Consider the following 25488-nt stretch of genomic DNA (forward strand, 5'->3'; position numbering starts at 1 on the left):
AAGTCTAAACTTAATAAATGCATGTGCATATTTTTCACATTACACCAAATCTCTCCACCAATAATAGGCGATCTACAAGCTCAGCGCATGACAACGAATAAGGATGCTAGGATTCAGGTGGTCAAGTTCATCAGGGTCTATTGACCGTTGCTCTATTGAGCCACGTACACTAGAGAGAGCGACAATGGTTTCAAACTTTGTAACAGTGACGAGAAGAAGAAAGTTGATTTCATGTCAGGTAAAGGAGAAACATAATTTTGACTTGAAGATGACAGAACTAATGTTTATAATGAAACCTGGCCTTTGGGTGTTGGCTATAGTAGACTTGGTGAGAGAGAAGCTTAACTGTGAGAGTCATTCTGTCTGAAGCAGAGGTTTGTGTTCAGTCACATCCGCCGAAGTCAGGCTGCTTTGCATGAAGTGTTTTGTTTGCTTTTCCATTATAATCCAGTGTGTGGATTCAGGTTCCCTCAAATGGAGCCGCATTGCAGTTGAAGAGAAGGACATTGCTCAGTCTGCTCACCACCAACTATTAGGCTAAGCAGTTGGCACGACTTTGATAAATAACGCTATTTCTTTCTGTGGGTTGGGTTTGCCACCTACGACCTACTGTACCACAAGCTGATGTTATTCTGCCCCAAAAATGGCAAATTTTACATTGTACAATGTACAAATATTAGATGAATTGCAATATCAGAGGTTCAAGAATGTGTTGCCTTCCCATTTATCTCAATATAATTTCCCCCTAGAGTGTCTCTCAAGTTCTAGGGAAATTGCAATGAGTATCATATTCATTTGCCTAGAATTGCCATTTATGGCTATATTGTCATCAGGAAATTTATGTTATGATGATCATTTGTTTGACTTAGCAGAGAGGAGGAAGGAACCTTGGCTTCAGCATGTAATGAAATGACGGTTTTAACACTGACAAAGACCAGTCTGTGGTGTGTTGCTAGATTGGCTTTTCTCTCTCTCTTTCTGTTGAATGACTTAGCGGCCGCGCAGCGGTTCCCAAATGTTTTTTGGCCGTGCACCCGAAATTGATACATTTTATATATCGCCCCCCACATACGCACTTCACACCTGACCTAAGGTGTGCATTGGTGTGTTTACGTTCAGGTTCAGCACCCTTGGCCGTGACCATAAATTGGTGCCCCTGGCCACCCTTATCATGTCACGCACCCCCTAGGGTGTTCACGCTGCACCACAGTTTGGGAAACCCTTAGCCAATTCAACCTTTTTGGTTTTCTTAGAGAAGAGTGAAATTGGACTGTCTATTGTATGATTTGTATCATTCATTGCTTGTCCCTATTACAGCTTTGGCCTTTATGCAATGTGTTAGTATTAGTAATATGCAGTACAAGTTCAGTCTCACATCTTGAACACAGGACAGACAGACAGACAGACTTAACTTACTTAAGAGATCCAAAGCATAACCTCTGCAGGATGTATTCCTGCAGAGGTCTGTGCCTGACTAACTACCTGTCTAACGTCAGTCTGCAGGAGATCAAAGAAAGGGCGTGTGTGTGTGTGTGTGTGTGTGTGCGCCGATTTTTTACAAAAATATATTGTCTATTTTCTGTGGCTCTGGTACGCACATTAGTCTAAATCAACGTGTGTTTGATAGATGTGCTTGTTTTTGGGTTTTGTTCTCTCCCTCACATCATCTCTGAACTATGGTTGGTTACGTAACCAGTGACTGCATCAATCCTCCTCATTCTCTTGAAATGTTAAGACTGGAGACTCTCAGTAATAAACAAAACAACATGTGTCTCCACTCTCCAGACAGCAAGATATAGTGAATCCCTCTCTCTGTGTTCAGTGGGGCAGCTTGACTGTGCGAGAGTCAGTCTGTACTCTGTACATTTACTTAGAGGGTATGCGCGTGACATCATCGTACCTGAACGTTATGCGGGAACGCCCACTGAGTGGCAAAAAACTACTTTCTGGCATTGACAGCCCATTCATCCAAACAGAAAAGTCCTGTCTGATTGCATTAAACAATGTTAAACTCACCAACATTGCAGCTGTACGGAAAGCTTGAATTATCCTCTTTCTATCTGCAAAGTTTTTGTTTCATAAAAATCCACCATAGAAATGCTATGAGCGGCCCAGGCGGTGGCGTAACCGTCTGGGCACCCGACTGGTAATCCAGTCGCAGTGTGCCGCGGGTTGACTCCCGAGCCCGACACGGCCTTTATTGCATGTCTTCCCCCATCTCTCTCCCGTTTCCTGTCAGCCTACTGTCTGTCCCTTCAAAAAAAACAATAAAAGACGTAAGCCGCAAAAAAAACATCTTAAAAAAAAGAGAAAATGCTATGAGCTACTTTCTGTCAAGAAATGCCCTGCATTTGATAATTTTGTGTCAGAGTTTGGAAGTGCTTGCTTTCGATAACACAACATTTTGCTGCTTCCTGCATTATGTGACATTTAGAAACGGGTGGTACGCAGGACGGTTGAGTGATTTCCAACAAGCGCTTCCAAACTCCAACACTCCATGCTGCTCAATGTTTTGCCACTCAGTCTAGATGAGGGGGGCGTGTCCTGATTGGAAAAGCATGCACGTGCATACTCTCTATAGTTTTCACTGGAGCCATCTTCTCCAGGACTCCAGCGATCACATAATGGTAAAGTAAAGGGGTGCTTACAGCAGAAAGAGAGAGAGAGAGAGAGAGAGAGAGAGAGAGAGAGAGAGAGAGAGAAAGATTAGGTGTCAGGCTAGTGCAAGGGGATCTCAGCAGTGAACTTTTTTTTGTCTATTAAAAGACTGATACTTCCCAGAGGACCAGTACTCCCCAGGGAATCAACATCCGCTGGCCTAATCTCTAACCCCCATCACAATCACTCCGCTCGCCTCCCTCCTCTTCTCTCCTCTCCTGGTGCATTCCCTCCGTCATACCTACGGCACTACGGGCGGCAGATATACAGAGATTACAGAAAGAGAGAGAGGAACGTATAAGCATATAGGAAGCACTGAATCAGTTTGTGAGACAGGAGGAGCCTCAATTAGTCCAAGTTTGACAATATTGTTCGTAAGGTTATGATGTCAGAGAGCAAGGCCATATTACACTCATTCTAGATGTACGTGAGATGTGAGACGTGCTCCATTATACCCTGCTCTTCTGATTCTATATTCATCCATGCTTTAAAAGAGTAAGGCAGACAGGCTCAAAAGTAACAAGAGTTATTAGTGGTATGGTTAGAGTAATCTTGTGTGGAGATCAAATGGTTTACTTTTACTCTTGCATGCACGGAAGAGGTTTTACTAAACACATACTGTATGACTTCAACATTTTGTTCAAATCCTCTAACAGTTAGAGGATTTGTCTTAAATATAGCCAAAGCATTTGCTTCAACAATGATAATAGAAATGCATGTTTATCACACATACAGCAGTAAGCAGCTCCCACTCGTTTTGTCTCAGTGTGGCAACTACAGTAGCCTACATGGCAACATGCAGTATGTACTGTATGTGTCGCACCATCTCATGAATTGTGCCTTGCATATTTTATAACTTGTAGCTTAAATTTCATGTCACCTTTTCTTGGTGAGTTGGTGCCGTTTGTATGCCAGATGCTCGGCAGGCAAGCTGTGGGGTCTCCCCACGTTCGGCCATGCATTTGCACCAGCCTGGCTGCTCATGCTCAGTATGGATAGGTTTTACAGTCATTTTTCGGAAATGCATTCTGAATGTTTGTGTAGCTTTTGGAACGGCTGTATTTATAGCATGCCGATAAGTCTTATTTGACATCTATAGAGACATCTACTGATCATGGTACTGAGTTGACCATGATACTGACAATAATACTGACATATCACAAAGGGCTTACCCACTTGCCCCTCCCCCTCCTGTTATTCTTCCTCACAAGCCTATTGGCCTGACCGTCAGCACCCACAGCCCTCGTAGAGATGTTTAATAAACACTCTTCCTCTGTCTGGGGTGCTTCAGCTGAAATAACATTTGACAATATTATAGCAGCCAAGCACCAAGCCGTTGTGAGTATTAAGCAAGGCTTTAAAGGGCAATTACCCGGGCGAGCACACACACTTACAGCAATTAGTGATAATTCAGAATAGGCCACTCCGCTCTATCAAAGATGGAAAGAATATTCTACAAATGAATGTCAAGCCAAGCGTTACATTTTCCAAATACCTGATACTAGTATACCTGGCGACTGTGACTCAAGAGGTAGAGCAGGTTGTCCAATGATCCATGGGTCGGCGGTTTGAATCTCGGCTCCTCCTGTCTACAATTGTCCTTGGGCAAGACACTGAACCCCAAATTGCTCCAGATGTGCTGGTTGGTACCTTGCATGGCTTCCGCCGCAATCGGTGTATGAATGTGTGTGTGAATGGGTGAATTTAATGCACAATCTATGTAAAGTGCCTTGGATAAAGGCGCTATATAAATGCACCATTTACCATTTACCTGGTCGAACTGCTGACCTCATGCCATTTGAGTAAATTTGCCTCAGGCAGAGAGCAGTAGTACTGTAGGTAGTGATACTCCAGAACAAGTGTTCACTCTGTTCATTTAGGCTATGGATAGGCTATTATGAGTCCCGTCCCTGAAGCTTTACCCATAACTCTACCCATAACATTTTCCAATGTAAGTCGCCAAGTCGGTGGGAAACTACAGATAAGAAAAATGCAAAAAGGGCTGTATGCGTCTAAGTAAATGCAATTTCTATACTCAACGTTGAATGTTTCATTTTTGATGATTGTCATAGTTTATATTTTGACAGTAATTGGGTCATGTTAGGCTAAATTAACGAAACTGAGTATTGATTTTGTTCATAAATCAATCGTTTCTCTGGGAAATATGTTACACTACTAGACAATTCATATTAGTCTGTGGATTTTTTTTACATTTTGTGTATGGGATTGACTATGTCAAGCAAGTCCCTGCAAGTTGAGTTTCATTCATACTGTTCTGAAATGAACGGAAAACATTCATTTCCTCGAATTGATTGATTGTTTGACATTTTTATTTCATAGTATGCAGAAAGCAGAATACCTGTGAGTGGGCAGTGTTGGCTGATGAATGAATATCAACATCCTAATACATCCTGATACTGGGGGGTCAAATTATGACAGGCAATTCCTGCTGTCAAAAAACACTTTGTTTGAAATAGACACTCATGCTTTCCAAGGTGTGATTTTGTCAATACAAAAACTGTTACTGTGGACGACACCATGATTGTCTCCACCAGGCCGAAGGCATGGGGGGGAGAGTATGTTTTGCACTCCGTCCGTGTGTGTGTCCTTCCGTCCGTCCGTTATCATCTAATCTCCGGCACCGTTGACCCGATCCATGCCAAACTTTGCACACACACTCCCTGGATGCCAACGAAGAACCTCTGCCCCAAATATTCCTCAACGGCCTGTTCTGGCATCCAGGGAGTGTGTGTGCAAAGTTTGGCATGGACCGGGCCAACGGTGCCGGAGATTAGCTGATAACGGACGGACGGACGGAAGGACACACACGGACGGACGGACGGAGTGTAAAACATACTCTCCCCCCATGCCTTCGGCCTGGTGGAGACAATAAATACAATAAATGCCTGATTTATATTGGTTGTACTGCTCTAAGCTCCCAATGTCTCGTACTGTGCAGCTTGTAGATCTGCCATTTCCGGTGCTCTGAAGTGAATACAAGTCCATTGTGAATCAGTCAAACACTGACAAGCCGTCAAAACATGGTGGCCAGTTTCTCTTCCGCCAACAGTCAGGACTCAAAGCAAGAGGGGAAGTCTGCCTCTCTTGGCTACTTTGCATAAGCACGCACGCTTTCTAAAAGGGAAAGTATTTGATATTCAAATGAAGCTGTCAATAACATCATCCACCTGCGCTCTCTGACAGTGTCATCAGTATGATACTGTTAGTGACATGTTCCCTGACTTGGCCCTGTTTACCGTCTAGATACCATCATGGAGTACGCACCGTGCACTTCCACAGACAACGGTAGCGTGCATGTATCCGCACAGTCACTCACATGCACAGACAACGGTAGCGTGCATGTATCCACACAGGCACTCACATGCACAGACAACGGTAGCGTGCATGTATCCGCACAGTCACTCACATGCACAGACAACGGTAGCGTGCATGTATCCGCACAGTCACTCACATGCACAGATGTGGAAAGCGACTTGGAGAGAGAATGGTTTGTGTAGTTCCCTGGTAATGCAGGACAAGGCAGGAGACCAGAGAAAGATCAGTAGAGAGTTGAGAAATGGGGGAGAAAAATAACTGCTGCTTTCTCTGTGAGAGTCTAGTTTAATTTAATTTAATTTAACTCTGGGAGTGTAAAATGGATACAAAGGGACCCTTGCGGCCAGGACTTTAGCTGGAACATTGTGGAGGCTTACCCACCATCAGATAATGTGATTGGTTATTAAACATCCCAGTCCTCTCATTTTTCAGAATCACAGGTTATTGCTTTGTGCAGCACCTGCCTCCTTTCTCTCTCTCTCTCTCTCTCTCTCTCTCCTTCCCCTCTTCTGTCTATTTACCGGTCAGTGTTCGGTAACATGGTCTGAAAGGAAGCCTGTGTTATTGTTGTGGTCTCTCTCTGGTCTGATGGGAAGCATGCAGCCAGTGCTCATTGGGAATTTACATAAAGGCCATGCAAGGACATGCAATCCCTGTCTATCCTACATGTTGATGTGGGTCCCGGGAAATGACAGTTCCTAGAGAGCACAACATTATGTTAGTAAGTAAGTTGGTTGGGAGTGGCTTATTGTCTGTATCCACCGGTAACACGCGGGAGTCTGTCCCCGTTACAATGCGCTATCTAGAGACACCTGGGAGATGGATGCTGAGGTGGAGCGCAACACTTACCATCAACTCCCAGTACTTGCCGCACCAAAGCTGTGCTACTCATACACTGAGTTGGTGGTTTGTGTGTGTGTGTGTGTGTGTGTGTGTGTGTGTGTGTGTGTGTGTGATTTTATTTTAAAGCCCACTGATTAGATTATTGGTGCATGGACTATGATGTGTGTTGTGCTCTGTGACACCGATATGGTGATTACTTTAGAATGATAAGAATGTATGTCCCGTTACTTAAAGGGACACTTCACTTTTTTGCTAAAACATACAGCTCCATCTGTATATTCAATATTTTGTAAAAGTTAATTTTCTTCTGTAATATAATTCAAAAAGTGAAACTTTCATATTATTCTCAATTCATTGTGCATAAAGTGTATTTAAAACCTTTTTTTGTTTTAATCTTGAAGATTATGGTGTACAGCTCACGAAAATCAAAAAATCCTATCTCAATGAATTAGAATATTTTACGAGACCACTAAAAAAATGTTTTTTTTAAACGAGAAATGTCGACCATCTGAAAAGTATATTAATGTATGCAGTTAAAGGACCACTTCACCACTTTTCAACTTCATATAATAGGTCCTCACTAATAATCATGATCAAATGGCACGATTCTTTTCTACTCAGTCTGTGTCTCATAGGAGGGCTTTGGGCAGTTTAGAACCCGTCTTTCAGTGACATCATCATTAGGCAGATTATTTTTTAAACAAGATTTTTTTACAAAAATGTTTAGATTTTCATTATCGTTAGAACGATGGCTTCCATTTTCGCATTGCAACTTTTCAGGACTAGAAAGCCTGCAGTTTTTATTAGCTTGTATTCCCCATCAATGATGTCACTGGAAGACGGTTTCTGAACTGCCCACAGCCCTCCCATGAGACACAGACCAAGTATAAAGAAATTGTGCCATTTTTTCATGATTATTAGTGAGAACCTATTATATGAAGATAGGTTGAAAAGTGGTGAAGTGGTCCTTTAATACTTGGTCTGGGCTACTTTTGAAGAAATTATTTCATCAATGGGTTTATATCAATAGGACTAATTCAATATCTATACTATATATGAAGTATGCAGAACCTTGTTTAACACATGTAATGAAAAAGGTAGAATGTATTCTTAACAGGTCTAACTGATTAAGCACAAATACATTCTATACTAGAGCAGAGAGCAGGAAGCCCCCTGAACATGCACACAGCTGTTGGATTGCAGTTTGAGATTATATTACTTAAGATAAGACACTGTCCCGCGACCCCTGGGGTCTTGATATAGCATTATAACAAAGATTGTAAATAACTCTAGCAGTTTACTCTTTCTATGAAGTCACCACAGTATCAACCTACACCTTGTGTGTCAGCCAGTGTAACTAACTAGCTGACAATATTCATCACCTGCATTAAAGCCAACAAATTGGTGTCTTGTCTTTGCTGTGATATGTTGAACACTGCTTTCTCCAACATTCCTCTGTCTTTCCAGGATCTCTATCAATATTTTGGAGACATCGTAAAGCACTGGCCGACCCTCAGCCGCCTGTTACGCAGATAACATACAGTAATTGCCTCTGGTAATTGCTTCAAATGCAGCATTTGATTCCATTAATTACTGATGGACAGCAATGTGAAAATTATCCAGCCATTCATCAGTGAGTCATCCTGCTGAAAATATTGTGTGTGTGTGTGTGTGTGTGTGTGTGTGTGTGTGTGTGTGTGTGTGTGTGTGTGTGTGTGTGTGTGTGTGTGTGTGTGTGTGTGTGTGTGTGTGTGTGTGTGTGTGTGTGTGTGTGTGTGTGTGTGTGTGTGTGTGTGTGTGTGTGTGTGTGTGTGTGTGTGTGAGAGAGAGAGAGAGAGATTCAGATTTTAAGTTCTGGCTTTATGAAGAAAATATAGTGTTGAAAATATCCTGTCAAAGGCTGTTTAACAACACATTACAATGATCACACACAACTATCAAGTTTAATCAAAACCAATGGAACCGATTTATTTTTAAAATGTTGGAACTAAAAGAACCAAAAAAGGTGAAACAAAGGAGTACGAGGATTTTCAGCTTTTACAGCTTCTGCACAGCTACAGTACAAAGCATCTTTAATTGGTTTGTGTACACTTCTTCTGCAGTTAATTATTTGAAAGAGAAAATAGTTTGGCATGATAAAAGTGGTCGTACTAATACCAGCGGACTTTTTTTTGGTCAGAATCGATTTCTCTCCATTTTGCCAATTTTACTGAATCAGACGACAACATGGTTATAAACAAGGCCATGATGTGTCAAGGGTTGGTACTACTTAAGAGAGCATGTACAATCACACCTCTGACCAGGGCAGACAGACTATATGAGGCATCACTCTGAGCCGTGCACTGTGAAATGATGACTGCGTCACAGATGTGCACTGTGCAGAGCCCAATGCGGGCAGAAACAATGGTGAATCGAGGAAGCAGGAAAATGTGTCTGTGTGTGCATGCGTGCGTGCGTGGTGGTGATGGTGGTGGTGTGTGTGTGTGTGTGGGGGGGGCGGTGGGATGAGGGGGGGGGCTTTATTAAAGGAGCTGCTTGTCAGGTACAGCTGCTAACATACTGGGGTTGACACTAGCACATCGCAACTCTTCCATTCCAAGTCAATGGCAGCTGTTTCTCCCTCCAGCATAATGCACTGAGCGCTATGTGGGAATATCAGATGAACAGTCAAGGCAATATAACTTTTGTTTCTTTGGTTGTTGTAAATCAAAGTAAAACAAAAATAATGGTTTAATGAACATTAAATATTGAATCAAGATAGCCTAGGCCTATTGTAGAAAGCAGAATTTCAGACAAAGGTCTTTGTGGCAACTCACATGCAAGGAGAAGGTAAAATTGGCTTTCATGCATGGGAGGTCATGGCTCTTTTCCCTAATGCAAATGAAAGCTGTGAGCAAAGTGAAGCCCAATGCTGCTGTAGTATGGCTGACGGTGCTGTGTGGAAAATGTAGTATGACTACAGCGGGGACTAGCACAGTTCCTCAGTGTGTGTGCCACTGAGAGGGGGGGGGGGGGGGGATTTCCTTTTCATAAGAACCTTGGCAGATCTAAGCAAGGGGTTCTCTAAAAAAATGTGTGTATAGGACTGTTGTGATATGTTCTTCCTTTCTTGTCACAAGGATTTGAGTCTAGGCCTACTAGACAGATTCTTTTCCTCTTTTTTCTTATCATTTACCCCAATTTAGTCATTGCCAATCCCCTTGTATATAGTCCCTGTCACTGCCAAGCACCAACTCCTACTGGTGGAAGGAGGCGAGGGTGCAGCACATTGAGTCATCAGCCGCTTCTTTTCACCTGACAGTGAGGAGTTTCAGTTTCATCGTGAGTGCATAAAACCTGTGGAGGAACACACTACTAGCTACAGAGAAAAATTAAGTTCCCCACCTGCGAGCGAACATGGAATCTTTTGCAGCGCCCGGCCAAGCCGGAGCCACCATGGAGGAATTCGATCCCAGTGGCTCCAAGCCGGAGCCACCATGGAGGAATTGAATCCCAGTTTCCAAGGTGGGCAGGCATATTATGCGCCACCTGGACGACGTGTGTGTATGTACACACGCACACACACACACACACACACACACACACACACACACACACACACACACACACACACACACACACACACACACACACACACACACACACACACACACACACGGACGGACGGACAACGGACATACTTCAACTTCAACTATAAGTCAATTACGTCAATAGCCATACGGGGGTTAAGAATCAAAGACATGACAATGATAACACATGTCTAATGATTGTTTGACTATATGTGAGTGGGTGGACTGGAGAAGCAGTGTTTGTAGCCTGTGTAACTATTCTGCTGGGGGGTGCGAAGGAGCGCTACAGCCTACAGGTTTGTTTTTTTATATGGAACCCTCTAGCTGAGTCTGCCGAGCAGCACCAATGGACAGGTTAAAAGTCATCAAGAAAAACACTGGCAGACATAATTTAACATCCAAGCACTTCATGAAACCAGCTACCATCATCTGGACAGTAGTTCTGGAAGTTATGTAACCTCTGGTTATATTCATACTTTTTTTCCCTTTTTTTACCATGAAAGAGGAGGCCAGCTGTGAGCGGGGACAGAATTGGAGCACCTTGTTCCTTTTATGCTTCATTTCCAAAGAAGTCCCAGTCCACTTCCTACCATCTCCTACAAGTGGACCCATTTCAGCCACTGCATACTGTGAGGAGAGCATGCTGCAGTAACCTTAAGCTAAAGATAAGGTTTAAACAAGTATAAGGTGAGGTGATGGAAGGGTATGTAGAACATATTGCTTCCCTTAATAGTTTCACTTGTGTTTTGAGGGCTGCTCCTTCTGCAGGCTGTAGCCAACCTATACTGAGCATGCACCCTGCATGATCAAAATAGTGATTTAACATAAAATGGCTCTTTGTGCAGGCATTTAACTCCAGTGACCATGAGCCACGCTTCCCTGTATAGTAACTGTTTGTTTTCAACTGTTTACAAAGTTTTGAAGAAGATTCAGTGTGTATAATAATATGCTAAATGTTTAATTGTAGTCAATTAAAGCCAAAGGCACATTGTTCTCAGACCCCCCCCCCCCCCCCCCCCCACACACACACACACACACACACACACACACACACACTGTAAACTTAAGGGTTTTATTTTTGAGGGGCGCTTTTGAGGAACCGCGCTAGCTGCTAGCCCCTCCTATCCCCAGCTTTGTGTGTGTCTGTGTAGTCTGTGTACCCCATATAGCGCTGATGCTGATTTGACTGACGCCCCTCACTTCACACGAGTGTGATTTTTCATTCTGCTCATCATGGCCCCTCGTCCATTGCAAACGGATGAGGGCCAGCCAGCCACTCAACTCAGGTAAATAACCAATAGCAGCAGGAGAGGGAGTGCTCTGTCTGTGGCTCTCCCTCACCATAGAGGCGGTCCGTATACCGTATCACACACAGACACACACACCTTCACATGTTGATGAAGTATTACGAACAGCAATCTGATCTACTGAGTGTGTGTTATTACAGCAGCGTCGCAATCAGGAACCCGGAGGTATATCGCCGCTCAGAGAGAGGAGGGGGGGCAGCCAGGTGACAGTCCGTCCGTGCAGGAGGACCACTAGGCATTTTCAACGTTCGTCGCTGGAAATTACGGCTGTTTTGCCCTCACTCACCGTCACAGTAGATGCTACAGTACTTTGTTGTTAACTATACATGCATTTCGACTTGATTGTTTAAGCCAGCCCAGCAGTCCACCATCAAGATGGAAAATGCGCACACTAAATCGGCGACTGAAGTTTTAGCCAACTTCGGGGTGAACGAAAACACCGGGTTGACACTCGAGCAAGTGAAAATCAATTTGGAGAAATATGGACCGAACGGTGAGTAGTAGTAGTATGTTTGTTTATATTTTCCTCAGTCGAAGTTCAGAGTAGACGAATGCACATGATGAAAAGATGAATGAGCAAAATACAACCGTGTGCTAGACGTAGACGGTAGATAGCCTATATCAAATTCCCTGTTGCGCACAGTCATGTGTCAAGTTCATTCATGTGGTGAAATAAAATAATATCGTGCATTTCTGTGTGCGTAAACTTATCGGCATTTGCAGCTGGGGCGTGTTGACTTATGCATGCACTGCACATCATCGTGGAGGGAAAAAAATACACGTGTTCCTTTTACAAAATTGACTGAAACAATAATGAAGAATGGTGACTGTGGTATTTCTTTAATGCGCCCGCCGTCTGAGGACCGCCGTTCAGTAGCTATCTAATCTATGTGCGCACCAGACACCATTAACGCAGTAAACGCACGATGCACTTCTGTCCATGACTGTCCTCACTGTCATATAGCTGTTACAGTTTTAGGAGCGATTTTGATGACGTTGACTTGACCTACAGTGAATATATGCTGGCTACATGCCATTTATGTATATGTATACTATTAACAATTATTATCGTAACCTCATGATCTGCTGCAATGCATCTGTCGAGGAGAGAGAGTCTGAGAGACAGACGGAGAGACAGACAAACGATTTATCACCCGTGCCTCTCACGCAGAGATAAGGAAGTGCAGTGCAGAATATATAGTGGAGGAAGATGAACTAAAGATACAGAGGGAAAAAAAACTTGAACGACCTGTTTCCACTTTCAGAAATTGTATGCCACACATGGCTCATACTGATACTTCCCGATTTAAATTACACCATTAGAATGATATGTAGTGATCTGCACAACTGCAGTGATATTGTCATCAAGGCAAGGCATACATTGACCAGAGTCACCAGAAGTTGGCCAATCTATATGGACTGAAAGGAAATGGCACCAATTTGAACAACACTAAAGTGTGAGGGCCCGGGCCTTTAGTTGCAATATTGCTTGGTAATTATTAATGAATTAACCTATTGTCGAGCCAGAACAGATTATTAGATTTAGGTGGAGCAGATTCATTAGAGTTCTGCTGGGTTTGGTCAAAGCTAAATATAAGCCAGCCAGGTCTTCTTGCATTTTAATTGAATACTTTTTTGCAGTGGATGCTGCTGTGCTGAACGTGGTGTTTGACATTACTACCTTTCCTCCAGCCTGTCATTTGCATGTGTGCCCAGGCTCTAGAGTGGAGCAGCATATTGTCCCAGTCAAACAGAAGCCCTTTTGTTGCACTCTACCCAGTGGCTCGATGACTTCATGGAAAAAGCAACGTCTTGCTACAGATAGCATCTTTTTTCGCTTTTAGTTGTGAACTTCCTGCTTCTGCGAGTGTGAGACAGGCAGAAAGCTAGTGCACACATACTGTAAATGTCGGAGGGAATACCCATTCCTTTTTTGGGTCTGAGTGTAGGTTCTTTTTATCCCCTCCACAGTAAAATAATTTATCAGCAGTCTGCGTGTGTTTGCTGTTTTAGTGCATGTCACTGCCAAGTGATATATTGACTGCTCAATGGCTCATTCCCTCCTCTCTCAAATGTGTTAGTTGAGTTCAAGGACATTTGTTCCAACTAGCTTCGGTTAAAAGATAATTTGTGGTTTGTGCAATCACCTTACTCACTCAGACATTCTGTAGTACATTAAGCAGTAGGTGTCCCGTTGGTTGCAGGTAGAGAACTGCCGTCATTGTGTGTAACTAATTCAGAAACGCAACAAACATGCTATCCAATGCGAAACGGTTCAGCAGAGATTCCAGGTTTGCTGCGAATGTGACGTATGTGTAGGGCTATCCCTCAGAGGGTAGATCAGAGAGGAACATTTTTTAACAACAGCAGCACTGCTCCATAGTGCCCACTTGAGGAGGCACTGACATTCTGGGATAATATCATGTGCTCGTCTCTGAGACTCAGAGACAATGTAAACAGCCTTTGACAGGATTTTCTCAACAGTAGTCATTTTAAAAAATTGCACTTCAGTCTTCATAAAGGCAGCACTTCAAATCTGAATGACACACACACACACACACACACACACACACACACACACACACACACACACCACCGATAGTATGTCTTCCCCAGGAGTCTTGGTAAGGGTGAATTTGACCACTTGACCCCAGCATCCATAATCTGGGCAGACTATTTGCCCAAAAACAGCAGATCTACTGTACAAGCTCATCTCTATGCAACACCCTGTGAGCTTGTGGATCGGCAAGTACAGAACCAACTCAAGTCCCAGAGTTGCAGATTTGTCATGATTTCCAGATACATTATTACGGTAGTTTATTCAAGGATGGTTAGATGGCATTTACTATTCTATCACACTACTGTAACATTATAGTGTTCGTTAGTGACCTAAGTGTTCTAAGAGGTTTTCCACAGGTACAGTTTCATCTTTATTAATACCTGCCATGTGTGCGTGCGCTGATAATGTTATCAGTATCTGATGATTCTCACCACCTTTGGAAATTAAAATGTAAGAGCTACACAGTATAGTATACATTTCCTGAGGACAATCACTTGAGCCTATTCTTAGATCCTTAAGGACTGATCTCCCGTCTGTCGCCAGGCCAAAGGGAGGTCATTGTGTTCTTTTGGGTGACCACAATTGGATTCATGTTTTTTTAATGTTACTTTATGTCTGACATGGAAAACATCAAAGCTCAGCTATGGTTATCAATGTTGTTGCTGAATAATGTGGTCCAGTTTTCCATTGCCGTTTTGTTAGATCAGTTAAAGTTGTTGTGTGTCGTGATGTGATCTTGTTCTTATTTGGACTATTGAATATGCTGGCTTTATTGTGTGTGTGCCGCTTATCTGCACACACTGTCCAGGTGCGTGCAAATAGGTATGCTCTGAAATTGTGCCGCTTATCTCTCATAATCTCATTAAGATTAATATGTTGCCTTCCCATGCCGTGAGAGGACTACCGAATGTGTGCTAAATACTTGGCTCTACTAGAACATCAGTGCTTTCATGTGTTGTTGCAGAGTATCTAGTCCTTTCTGAGATGTTGGAAAATTGGCAAGCTTGTTCTGCCCATGTGGACAACCTGTTCTACAATGCAGTCTGCGGGTGGAGGGAAGTGTTGTTCTGCCCATGTGGACAACCTGTTCTACAATGCAGTCTGCGGGTGGAGGGTGGAGGGAAGTGCCTGACCTTCTATTCACATGTTCCATTTATGGTCCACTCTTATTGTCTCACACGCACACACACATGACTGACTATGCCGATATTGGGCTACTACAGGTCATTTTGTATCTACCACACAGTTTACATCAACCATTAAGCCCAAAATGATTCTATTTGTGAGATAAATTGTTTGTTCACAATGTTGGATTCTCAGTGACCACGACTGATTTCAGTCATTTGGATTCCATAGAAGTCAGCATGTCTTCTATGGAAGCCTATTCACGTGCCTATCTACAAGCTCTTTTGGAGTAAGCATTTCTTGGGTATTATTATTTCATCTGAAATTCAAATATATAAATAATTTCCCTCTTGCAGTAGTCCCCTGCCTAGCTGTTGAATGTATCTGCAATCCTGCACTAAGTTGTCACTTGGATTCTTACCCCATACCTCTCTAGTTGTCAAACAAACTTGTCCTAGTAGATGGTGTTGAGTCACTGAGCCCCTAACATTGTGGCAACTGAAAACTGAAAATAGCAGATCTACAAGCTTGTCTGCGAATCATATACCTCTGCCATGTCAACATTAGGTTTTCTGTTTGCACTCACAGATCTGCTCTTTGTATTATCTGTTTGATGTACAGTAACATATAGGTAGCAGGTTTGTATAATGTACACCTTGTAAACCTCGAGGAATGGTACAAATCATTTTGTTTGGTTGAATCTCAGGTTGAATTGAATCATAGTAGAATCTCATTTAATGTAATGAAATGAGGGTCCGACATGAACGGATGCCTGAATGCCTGGGGAAGGAAATAAAAACATGTGGACAAGTGAAACCTGTCTGGACCTGCCCAGGTCAGGCAAGTACAGTACCAATTGAGCGCAATGTTTCGTGTTTTTCATTTTTAATCTGCCTTTTCTGAACCTCTCTGCTTGAGCAGCCTAGACTGCAACCAAAAGGGCCAGTTAGAACTTTACCTTCTCGCATTTGTACAGTGCATGGTCAGTTTCGCAGCGGTCTCATCAGTACATTGATGAAACTTCTTCAAAGCCACTGACGCAATTTCACGCAACGCAACGCAACATGTCTCGTGAAGTGAGTCATGTCATTTAAATGATGCTGGAGCCCTGCTGAGCATGTCTGTTTGGAAATGACTAGACTATACTATACTACTATATCAGTTTCTGTCATATTGCTTTTAATCTCAACTACAATTCAATCTATTGATCGGTGTAAGATAGTCGACAGGCAATGGATTTATATATACAGTGAGAGAAATGTAATTCCAAATTGGAATCCTTTGGAATTACATGTAGATTTCTTATTATATTATAATAAGCCCTATAAATAGAATGGTGTTAATAGTAATACAGATATTTAAACCAAACTTTTAGGGGATTGCTCACTGACTGTTTCAGAAATCACGCCCGTGTGAAGTAAGTGACACCCACAGGGTGTCGGCCTGGTTCCGGCGAGCTGCCCCGCGTCCGAAACGGTTGAGAAATGACAGTTACCGTGTAGGTTCCCCAGGGGGTCCCTCTACTGTACTGTCACACCCAAAATCATATATACAGTTAATGCATGTGTGTGTGTTAGGCTGCGCAACTGTGACACTTTGTTGTGAAAACCAACCAAACGCTATTTTCGTGCTCAGACCCAGCCAGCCAGCCTTAGAGACTATTGCATTGATGGGGTTAATAATAACTGTGCTACAAACATGATCTTGCTCAGACAGCAGCCATTTCATTTTCTTCTCTAATAGTGGAATTGTAAAACATAACAATGTCCTTTTTATTAAACGTTCTTAATCAAAACATTTCCACATTGTGAATGTTGAAATAAACCGTGATGTGCACATAGTTTTGAGGAATCCTCTTGGCCAGTGATTTAGGTCCTTATTCCTTATACCGTTTATTGACTCTGTCTCAAAGCAGATCGAAAACAGACTTCTAGCTGGAGCTATGAAGAATTGCGGTCTGCTGGGTAACTCTGATCTTGAGGTTAATTTGAATGCATATAGAGCGCCGCAGTCCCGCCCCCTTTCAGAAAAGCGAGTGGCCCAGGAAGTGGAAGCCCCATGCATTCTCCCATCGGCACTTTTAATATAATTTATTTAAAGACGGTTACGCCGCGGACAAAGCCAATTCGGATCGTGACGAATCATGACAATGAACACAATATTTTGGGCCGATCAAATAATTTATAAGACGAAAAATAAAACAAATAGTGTTGTCTCCTGACTTTGCATGGAGAATGCATGGGGCTTCCACTTCCTGGGCCACTCGCTTTTCTGAAAGGGGGCGGGGACTGCGGCGCTCTATAGAGCACAAGGCATTTTCAACTCCAAAATAAATCAGTCTTTTGTGGTGCTGTATCCCTAGAAGTCGATATACAAATGAAAATGTGCAGCAAGACATCTTCATGCAGCAGTCCCTGATTTAGTAGTGTTTTCTTGGAAGGTTCCTTGGCATCTTCTACTTCAGCACTCAATTTTCAATTCAAAGGAGCTTTATTGGCATGAGAAATTATACGTTTGCATTGCCAAAGCAAGTGTCAAAATATAAAAACAGTTGAAAATGGGGAAGTATACGGTTGGAGGGGGTAGCACAAGGCATTTTGTAAACTGCTATGTCACATTGCACCGTGCTACTTTTTTGAAACATGTAGCATTTATTTTGCAGTCACTTTTGGACAAATGGGAAACTCATTCATTCATTAAAAAAATGCATGTGTAAATTAAACTGTACATGTGTGAGCATGCTTGTAGAGCCCACCATTAGGTTGTCCAACGTACTGCTAGAATATTTACATTATAATGTCTGGAATTACCTGAACAGGTACTGCACAACACCGCAAAATATCCACTCACTGCTTCCTTGGCCTACATGAGCCACATCATCACCAACAGCCTGCAGTTTAGCAGAGCAACTGCCTCCAAAGTTGTTTGGCTAAAGATTTGACATTCAGTTATATATATTTATTATAATGTTGAGCATGTTGTTGTGCACGGATTTCTGAGAGGTGTTCATTTAACAGTGGAGAACACTGTCTGACGCCACCAAATTTGGAGCGTCGTGCATCTGTCTGAGCTGTTATTCGGTTAGCGAAATACAAGGAAGTCGGCTTCCTAGTTCCTATGCCAGAATTTCCCCAGGCTTTTCATTTTTTGAGCTGAATGCGAACGAAAATATAAGCCTTGGTACTGAGGCTATATGATAACTGACTTGCCATTATGATTGAACTACCGGTAGTCTCACCCAACTTATCATGGCTACTAGAGGTTCGGGCCAATGCGCGGCCCTCACATCTAGAGTTCGAGCCGACACCTAAGTCGCACCGCCAATCCTCCGCTTATGCCCATATATGGAGATCTGTCAGTCCTTGTCCCCTTAATGTCCATATGAAGATTTCTCTATTTTAGTAATCTGAAATGTTTTAATCTAGTTGTAGTCAACTAAATGTAAGATTTTAGTCGCCTAAATGTACAGATGATTTTGTTGACAAATGTGTTTTGGTGGGCCTTGATATGCCTTGAATGCTTGATTTTTACACTTGGTTGCATGCTGAAAATAGTCTTATCTAAAAGCTCACAATGTGCTCTCGACGTGTTGTGAGCTTGTAGATCTGCTATTTTCAGAGCGCAACACCGGAGTGCAACCAAACATAAAATGACTTGTCCTTTATAGGATCTCTTATACCACTATACTAGTCTATCCCTAATATTTAATCTAGTTTTTATTTGTTGACAAAATTGTCAATATATTTTGTCTTTGTTTTAGTCATCATAGCTTTGTTTTTATTTAGTCAGTGAAAAAAGGTAGTCGACAAACATTTTTCATCATAGTTTTAGTGGAGCTGTCAACAGATAGTCGGATACAGTACAACGAGTAGCTCAGATAACAGTCGTTTTCCCACAGTGGGTGTATTCCCGATTTGCATAACCCGAGTGGGCTGAGTTATATTTATAACGGGGGTATGCAACCTTTTTTTTTTAAATGAAGTGCCATTTATTTTCTAGAATAATCAGTGTGTCAATATCAACATTCATTTCAATGACTCCATCAACAACACAACACACACCCCAGCCGGACGTAGCACGTGGAAGTTCCATTCAGCCGGGGTGCCTGATGGAGGGGTTACGGAACTGGTCGGAATAACATGTTCCTTCCACGTGCTACGTCCGGCTGGGGAAATTGATGTATTCAGACCTTTTCTGGAATTGAGAATACATTAGCACTGGGTCTAGTCTAGTGTTTGGCCTGTGACATACAGTATTCCCAGGGTATCTTGCTCCTCGGACCGTTAGCTGCTGCTCAGTAGCACCACTCAATCTCACTTCTCATCGCTCCCTGCCACAGTAAATGGCAGGTTACTCAATTCACAATTTTTGGCATTTAACACATTCTTATCCAGAGCGACTGGCAAAGTGCAAGGTCAGAGTTGGCAGCACGAACCTCGGTCAAGCAGCAACGATGTAAGCAGTCGAGTAATTGGAGTGCCAAGAAAACCTGTGGAAACAGTACACTGTATGACCAAACGTCAGTTGATACCCGTTCTAATTGGTGTTTCTAATGAGTGCCCTTTATTCCACTAAATGGAAATTTGAATGCTACAGTGACATTCTATCGACATTGTGCAGAAGGCCATTTCCTGTTAAAGAAAAGCCACCCTCCCTGTGCCACTCATGCGTTGCTCCCCTATACAAATATGGTTTGAGCGGTTTGTGAGGAATAACTTGACTGGCCTGATATTATTAACCCTATCCTTCGGAATGCCATGTGAGCCAGGTCCAATGGCCTTCAACCACGACATCAGTGTCTGTCTGACCTAATTCATGATCTTGTAGCTGATTGGAAGCAAATCATGCATCCAGACACTAGCTGATGAAGGCCGTATACGGCCGAAACGTTGTCCTAATTTAATGTTGTTTTAACACAAATAAACACTGTTGGAGCACTGTCTGGGGTCCCCAGATATAAATGGCATTAAATGGGGGTCAGTAGCCTATGCATGTCAAACTGGGCATCCTTTTCAAATGGGGTCTTGCCCTGAAAAGACCTCGACCTTGCGCGTGCGGACTCGGCCCCCAGCCTGGTACCCTAGTCAAAATATGGCCCTTGAGGAAAATTCATTGGGGAACCCTGGTCTATGTGCTACAAAGTAACTAGGATAGAATTAGATGTCAAACCTGTCACCTCTATCTAGCAAAACGGCTACTTGTGTGAACACTGCCTCACAGCTAAATGTGTATTCGTAACACACAAACTGTGTTTGTTCATATATTTTAATGTAGTTATGATGCCTGCAGGCCGGGCATGCTGTATCAAGGCCCTGCAGATTGCATAACAAGTTATTCTTGGTAGATTGTGATTGTGGCAGCGTGGCACGTTTGAAACTGTTTTCCTTGAATTCATGAGCCAAGTAGCCATGGTAACGGTTCTGAAAACGTTCTCATGTTTGAAGTTTACACGAGTTACAAGATACTTCTATCGGGTCCTGATAATCTGGCCTCTTGTGTGTGTGTGTGTGTGTGTGTGTGTGTGATCCCATATCTTGCAGCACTGAAGGATGAATGGCAAGTTTCCTACTCCTCTCCCCTTTCTCTCATGGCCATGGGGCACCCACTCTCCACTGTTGTTGGCAACAGTCTCCAGGAAGTGTTTCCCCATTGCTCACATCACTGCTAAAGTGTAAACAAGCTGCCTCTTTTATTCATTGTCTGGCCTGGGAGGGGAGGAATGGGGAGAGGGAGAGAGAGAGGTAGTGAAGTCAGTTTGCAGGAATGTGCCTGGGCAGGCCTGGGTTGACACGACCCAGATGACTGTGAGGGAATCCTTGGCAGAGGGAAGACGGGGAACCCCGATCAACACCTCCTCCAGCCTGCTCTCTCTCTCCCCTCCCTCTTTATTTTTCCTTTCTTCTGTGTCTCCCCTCCAGTATGCCTGCCTTTGTATCCAGCACTGGAGCTGCAGTCAGCCTGTCTGTCATAAAAAACATTATACGAGTATGGAAGGCAGAGTTGTCACCGGGAGAGGGCTCATGTCAGACTAGTGAAGCATGGAAAACAGCGGGACACATTTCTGCTGCTTTTGGCATAGAGTAAAAGTGTTTTCATTTAAGTCTAAGAGGGTCCATTTTTACATTCAAATTAACACTCTGGTCAGGACTTTCTTCTGTGTAGGACTTGTAAATTAAACCGTTCTAAGCCTGACAACGAGCGTAATTTCATGAAAGAAAACTACTAACATGGATGGTTTGGCATGGATTTTGAGTGCACTTGTCTGTCTCATAATCAATTAATCTTCAGAGGTGGAGAAAATATACATAAATAAAATAAATTAATTCTAGTTTAAATGAAAATGCTAGCAGGTGGCAATTACCATTCCATGGGTCCCCAAATGATATGCCCCTGTCTGAAAATATGAAAACCCACCATGCAGCAAATGTGAAAAAATGGAACACAATGCTTCATCAACAGCAAGTTGATGATCTGTCCCAAAGCTAATGGTAGATATACATGTAGGATCTGGCCCACACAGCAAATTCCTGAGTGTTGTTTTAACTCTGAGTGTACCAATATAACCTTACGGCAGTTACGAGTCCATATTTTTACACCGAGTTATGAACCTCAGCTCGCTCAGTCTACTCTACGGTATGTGTTGAAGTGTCCCTGTGCAAACCCCTAACTGTTCTCTGGGTGCGGTGTTAATGGCACCCACTGTGCTCTTATTTGTAAATGCAGAGGACAAATTCCACGTTTTTGTACTCTGCCAAAATACCAACAACAATAACAAATGGGTAAATTATAACACTGAGGCTTTTACTGTGCAGGAAGCTGTTCAAATTCACTAGTTGATGTGCCGGGTTGCCTGAGGGCATTTTGAAATCAAAGTTTCCTAAACACAATAACAGGCCTTCATGCAGCCTACTCAAATAGCATAATTTCGGAAAAAGAGACGAGACCTCTGTGTACTTAAAAACACAATAGCCTCTTTGTGTTTTCAACAATGCACTCTCACTGAACCTAAAATAAAACTTAATTAAAAGACTATAATGCACAGAATTGAAATAATCAGCAAACAAATGTTCCACGTTGCTGTTTGTAATCTGGAACATTTTGACTGTTCCATGTGCCAACTTGGTCCTGTGTCTAGGATAATTTGTCTCTTATTCATTATGAAGTTCTTATTCAATCCGGTGGTCGTGATATTCTTTCTTTCATAGCACATGTGTAATTGTAAAGAGGGCTTTTAGAGTTTTGTTTTTGGAAGGAGCTTGTGGGCTCACGTCATGGCCTTTCCTTTTTCCACCTCCCCCTCTTCACAAGGTCATCATGTTTGATGGGCATGTAACACAGCTGAAAACTACTGCTTTAGTGTGGTCAAAACACAGTAACACACTAGAGAAACATGGGACTTATTTGAAGTCTACTTTTGTGTGTGTGTGTGTGTGTGTGTGCGTGTCTAAACTCTCATACACTATAAACAACATAGGCTTAGGCTATCAGCAGTTCTGTGCGCATGCAATGCGCACATGTAGGCGCATGCGTGCGACTGGTACTGGGGGAAAAAATCCCTATTGCGGACGCTCTTAATCCAGAGCGACTATGTAGGTAGGCTACTATAGTACACCTTCATAGCATAAGAACCAACGTGAGACATGGACAGTAGGAATGCATAAACAAGTTAAAATCAGATAACATTAAAAACCAGGGAAAAAGGTGCATTTTAAGTAGGGACTTGAAAATGTGAATGATTGAGCAGCTCTAATATGGGGGGGGGGGGGGGGGTTGTTCCATAGCTCAGGGGCTGCCACCGCAAAAGCACCCAGATGCAATATGCAGATGTGAAAGTTTATTAGTTTTTACTGTATTTATTCTGGTATATTTTAATGTAATGTTATCCTATATTTATTGGTTATTGTCGGTCATGTTTGTTTTACATGATAATAGTAACCTGTGAATAAAATATTCCTATTCTATCTCTGCATCTCCGGCAAGTCTGTCTGGTAAAAAAACGCAGGATTTGACACAAGAAATTTGATGCAAGACGGGACGCTATAGATAATTTATTTTCTAACGAATAATTGTATTTCTTGATCTCTCTCTCGCTCTGTGTGTACACACACACCCCGCAACATAGCAGGAGCACAGGACGGGTTCAGACGTTTCCAAATGCACACACATGCAGTGGAGCACAGGTCTGGGTGCAGATTCTAACACAAGTCAAATAAGTACCTGTGTATCCACTGTCCATCTCTGCTGGTGACAAACACATTTCATTCTGCATGATTTGCAATCGTTGACAGGTTTACAGCAGATATCTGGCATGCTTGGACATCTCAGGGTGCTCAGCGAGGCCTCGGCCAGTCCTGGGATCATGCTTGGCTCGCGTCTTTAAACGGTTTACACGGAGAGCAAAAAAGGGGGTTTGCTCTGCAAGCTCCATAAATTTCACAGAGTGGATAATTGGGGCTAAAATCGTGTAGTGTGAACTCTGTATTATTAAACTAATACTTACTTGACCAGGGTCCGCTCTGTACTTTGTAACCCCTGTGCAAGTCTCTTTGCCCATTTTACAAGCTTAGATCTGTTATTTTCTGTGTATGTTCCCCCCCCATAATAGGGACACATACTGTAATAGGGTTCATACATATTGTTAATTGCTCTTTTGTCTTTCTCCCACCATCTGCCACTCCAACACCGCCATTCCTCTACAAACTGCATGGTGTGACATCAACAGAGCTCCCAGCTGAAGAAGGTAAATATAGATTTTTCCAGTGTGTGCTGTCTGCGATCCTCCTCCCTTTACTATCTGATTAATATTGTTCTGATAGGACCCATTGTGTTTTTTAGGCCGGGAGGTAAACTTGGAGAGTGTACACAGCCTCAGAATCACACCCATAGACATACACACTAGAACTCCTCTGTCAATACAGTACATGGATGTATCGCCTTGCTTCACAGATCACTCAAGCTGCTTAATACTTTGTAGATCCAAGTCAATACAATACACCCTAGATTCTAGCCATGCATTTGTGTAAAAACATATTTTATGTATGCTTATTTATCAAACTGAAAAACAATTAACCACTTCAGCCCAAATATACTTGTTGTGTACAGTATGTCGAATAGATGAAAATAGCCATTCTACCATGCACAAGTGTGGATCTGCTATTTTTGCATTATATTTTTATTTTTAAGAAATGTACACATTTGAACATTTTAGCAAGTATAAAACATTTGGAAACATTTTACATATCTAAAATGGGGACACCAGTTTGAAAGTGGATAATTCGGTTTTATGCTGGGCCTGTTGATGAACATTTGTGCATTTATTTTGTACCATGCATGTTCTAGGCAAATCGCTATGGGAGCTGGTGGTGGAGCAGTTTGAAGACCTCCTGGTCAGGATTCTGCTCCTAGCTGCCTGCATCTCCTTTGTAAGTACCCAAACCACTAATATAACCAGCTACCAATAAATGTCACTGCTCACCAATGACTGCACAGATCTTATTTTAAGACCGTTTTAAGACAGAGTTCACATTGGCCCCTTCTGCCTAATATTGAACCAGTTCAGAGTGTTTCCACTGAAATTTTATTGGTTTCTAGACTAGAACGCTAAAAGTTGGTTCGGAACTGGAACCAAAAGATGGCCGCTGGTTCCGTGAAAGTTTCCAAGAATCTGGAACGGAGCCAGTTCTAGAACCAAAGTTATTTTCGTGGAAAAGGGGCCCCAGTGATTCGACAAATCGACAGCCCTGGTATTTTGCTCTATATTTTTCATGTACATTATTTCCCTTTCATGTACATACATACCTCCCTGTATGGTCATTGGCCTGTTCTTCCCTGCTTATGAGTATACATCAACTACAGGCTTCCCTCTCATGTATACAGTATACCTCGTGCACCTCAACGCTCATGTGCCTACTTCATATACTGTACATACTTACCGCCTCATGTGCATACTTCATATACTTCACTCTGCATTCGCAGCTCAGTGGCCTATTTGTGCATATTTCATCAACATAATTCCCTCCTTGCTCTCCTAGTTTTTATAATGTACATAATTAGTAATTACCTGCTCATGTGCATACCTCGTGTACATACT

At 42.6% G+C, this 25488-nt stretch overlaps 1 protein-coding gene across 2 annotated transcripts in view; it reads left to right on the plus strand.

Annotated features, from left to right (window-relative positions):
• Positions 1-11782: 11782 nt before the first annotated feature.
• The window catches only part of atp2a3 (ATPase sarcoplasmic/endoplasmic reticulum Ca2+ transporting 3), a 56579-nt gene continuing 42873 nt past the window's right edge, over positions 11783-25488 (plus strand). For both annotated transcript variants that reach the window (XM_080780873.1, XM_080780874.1), the window contains exons 1-3: positions 11783-12206; positions 24121-24138; positions 24738-24820. In XM_080780873.1, the coding sequence (XP_080636999.1) occupies positions 12089-12206; positions 24121-24138; positions 24738-24820 (219 nt within the window). In that variant the 5' untranslated portion in view covers positions 11783-12088. The remainder of the gene's footprint in view (positions 12207-24120; positions 24139-24737; positions 24821-25488) is intronic.

Source organism: Protomyctophum bolini, assembly GCF_963924005.1.
Source record: "Protomyctophum bolini genome assembly, chromosome: 13".
Taxonomy (NCBI): domain Eukaryota; kingdom Metazoa; phylum Chordata; class Actinopteri; order Myctophiformes; family Myctophidae; genus Protomyctophum; species Protomyctophum bolini.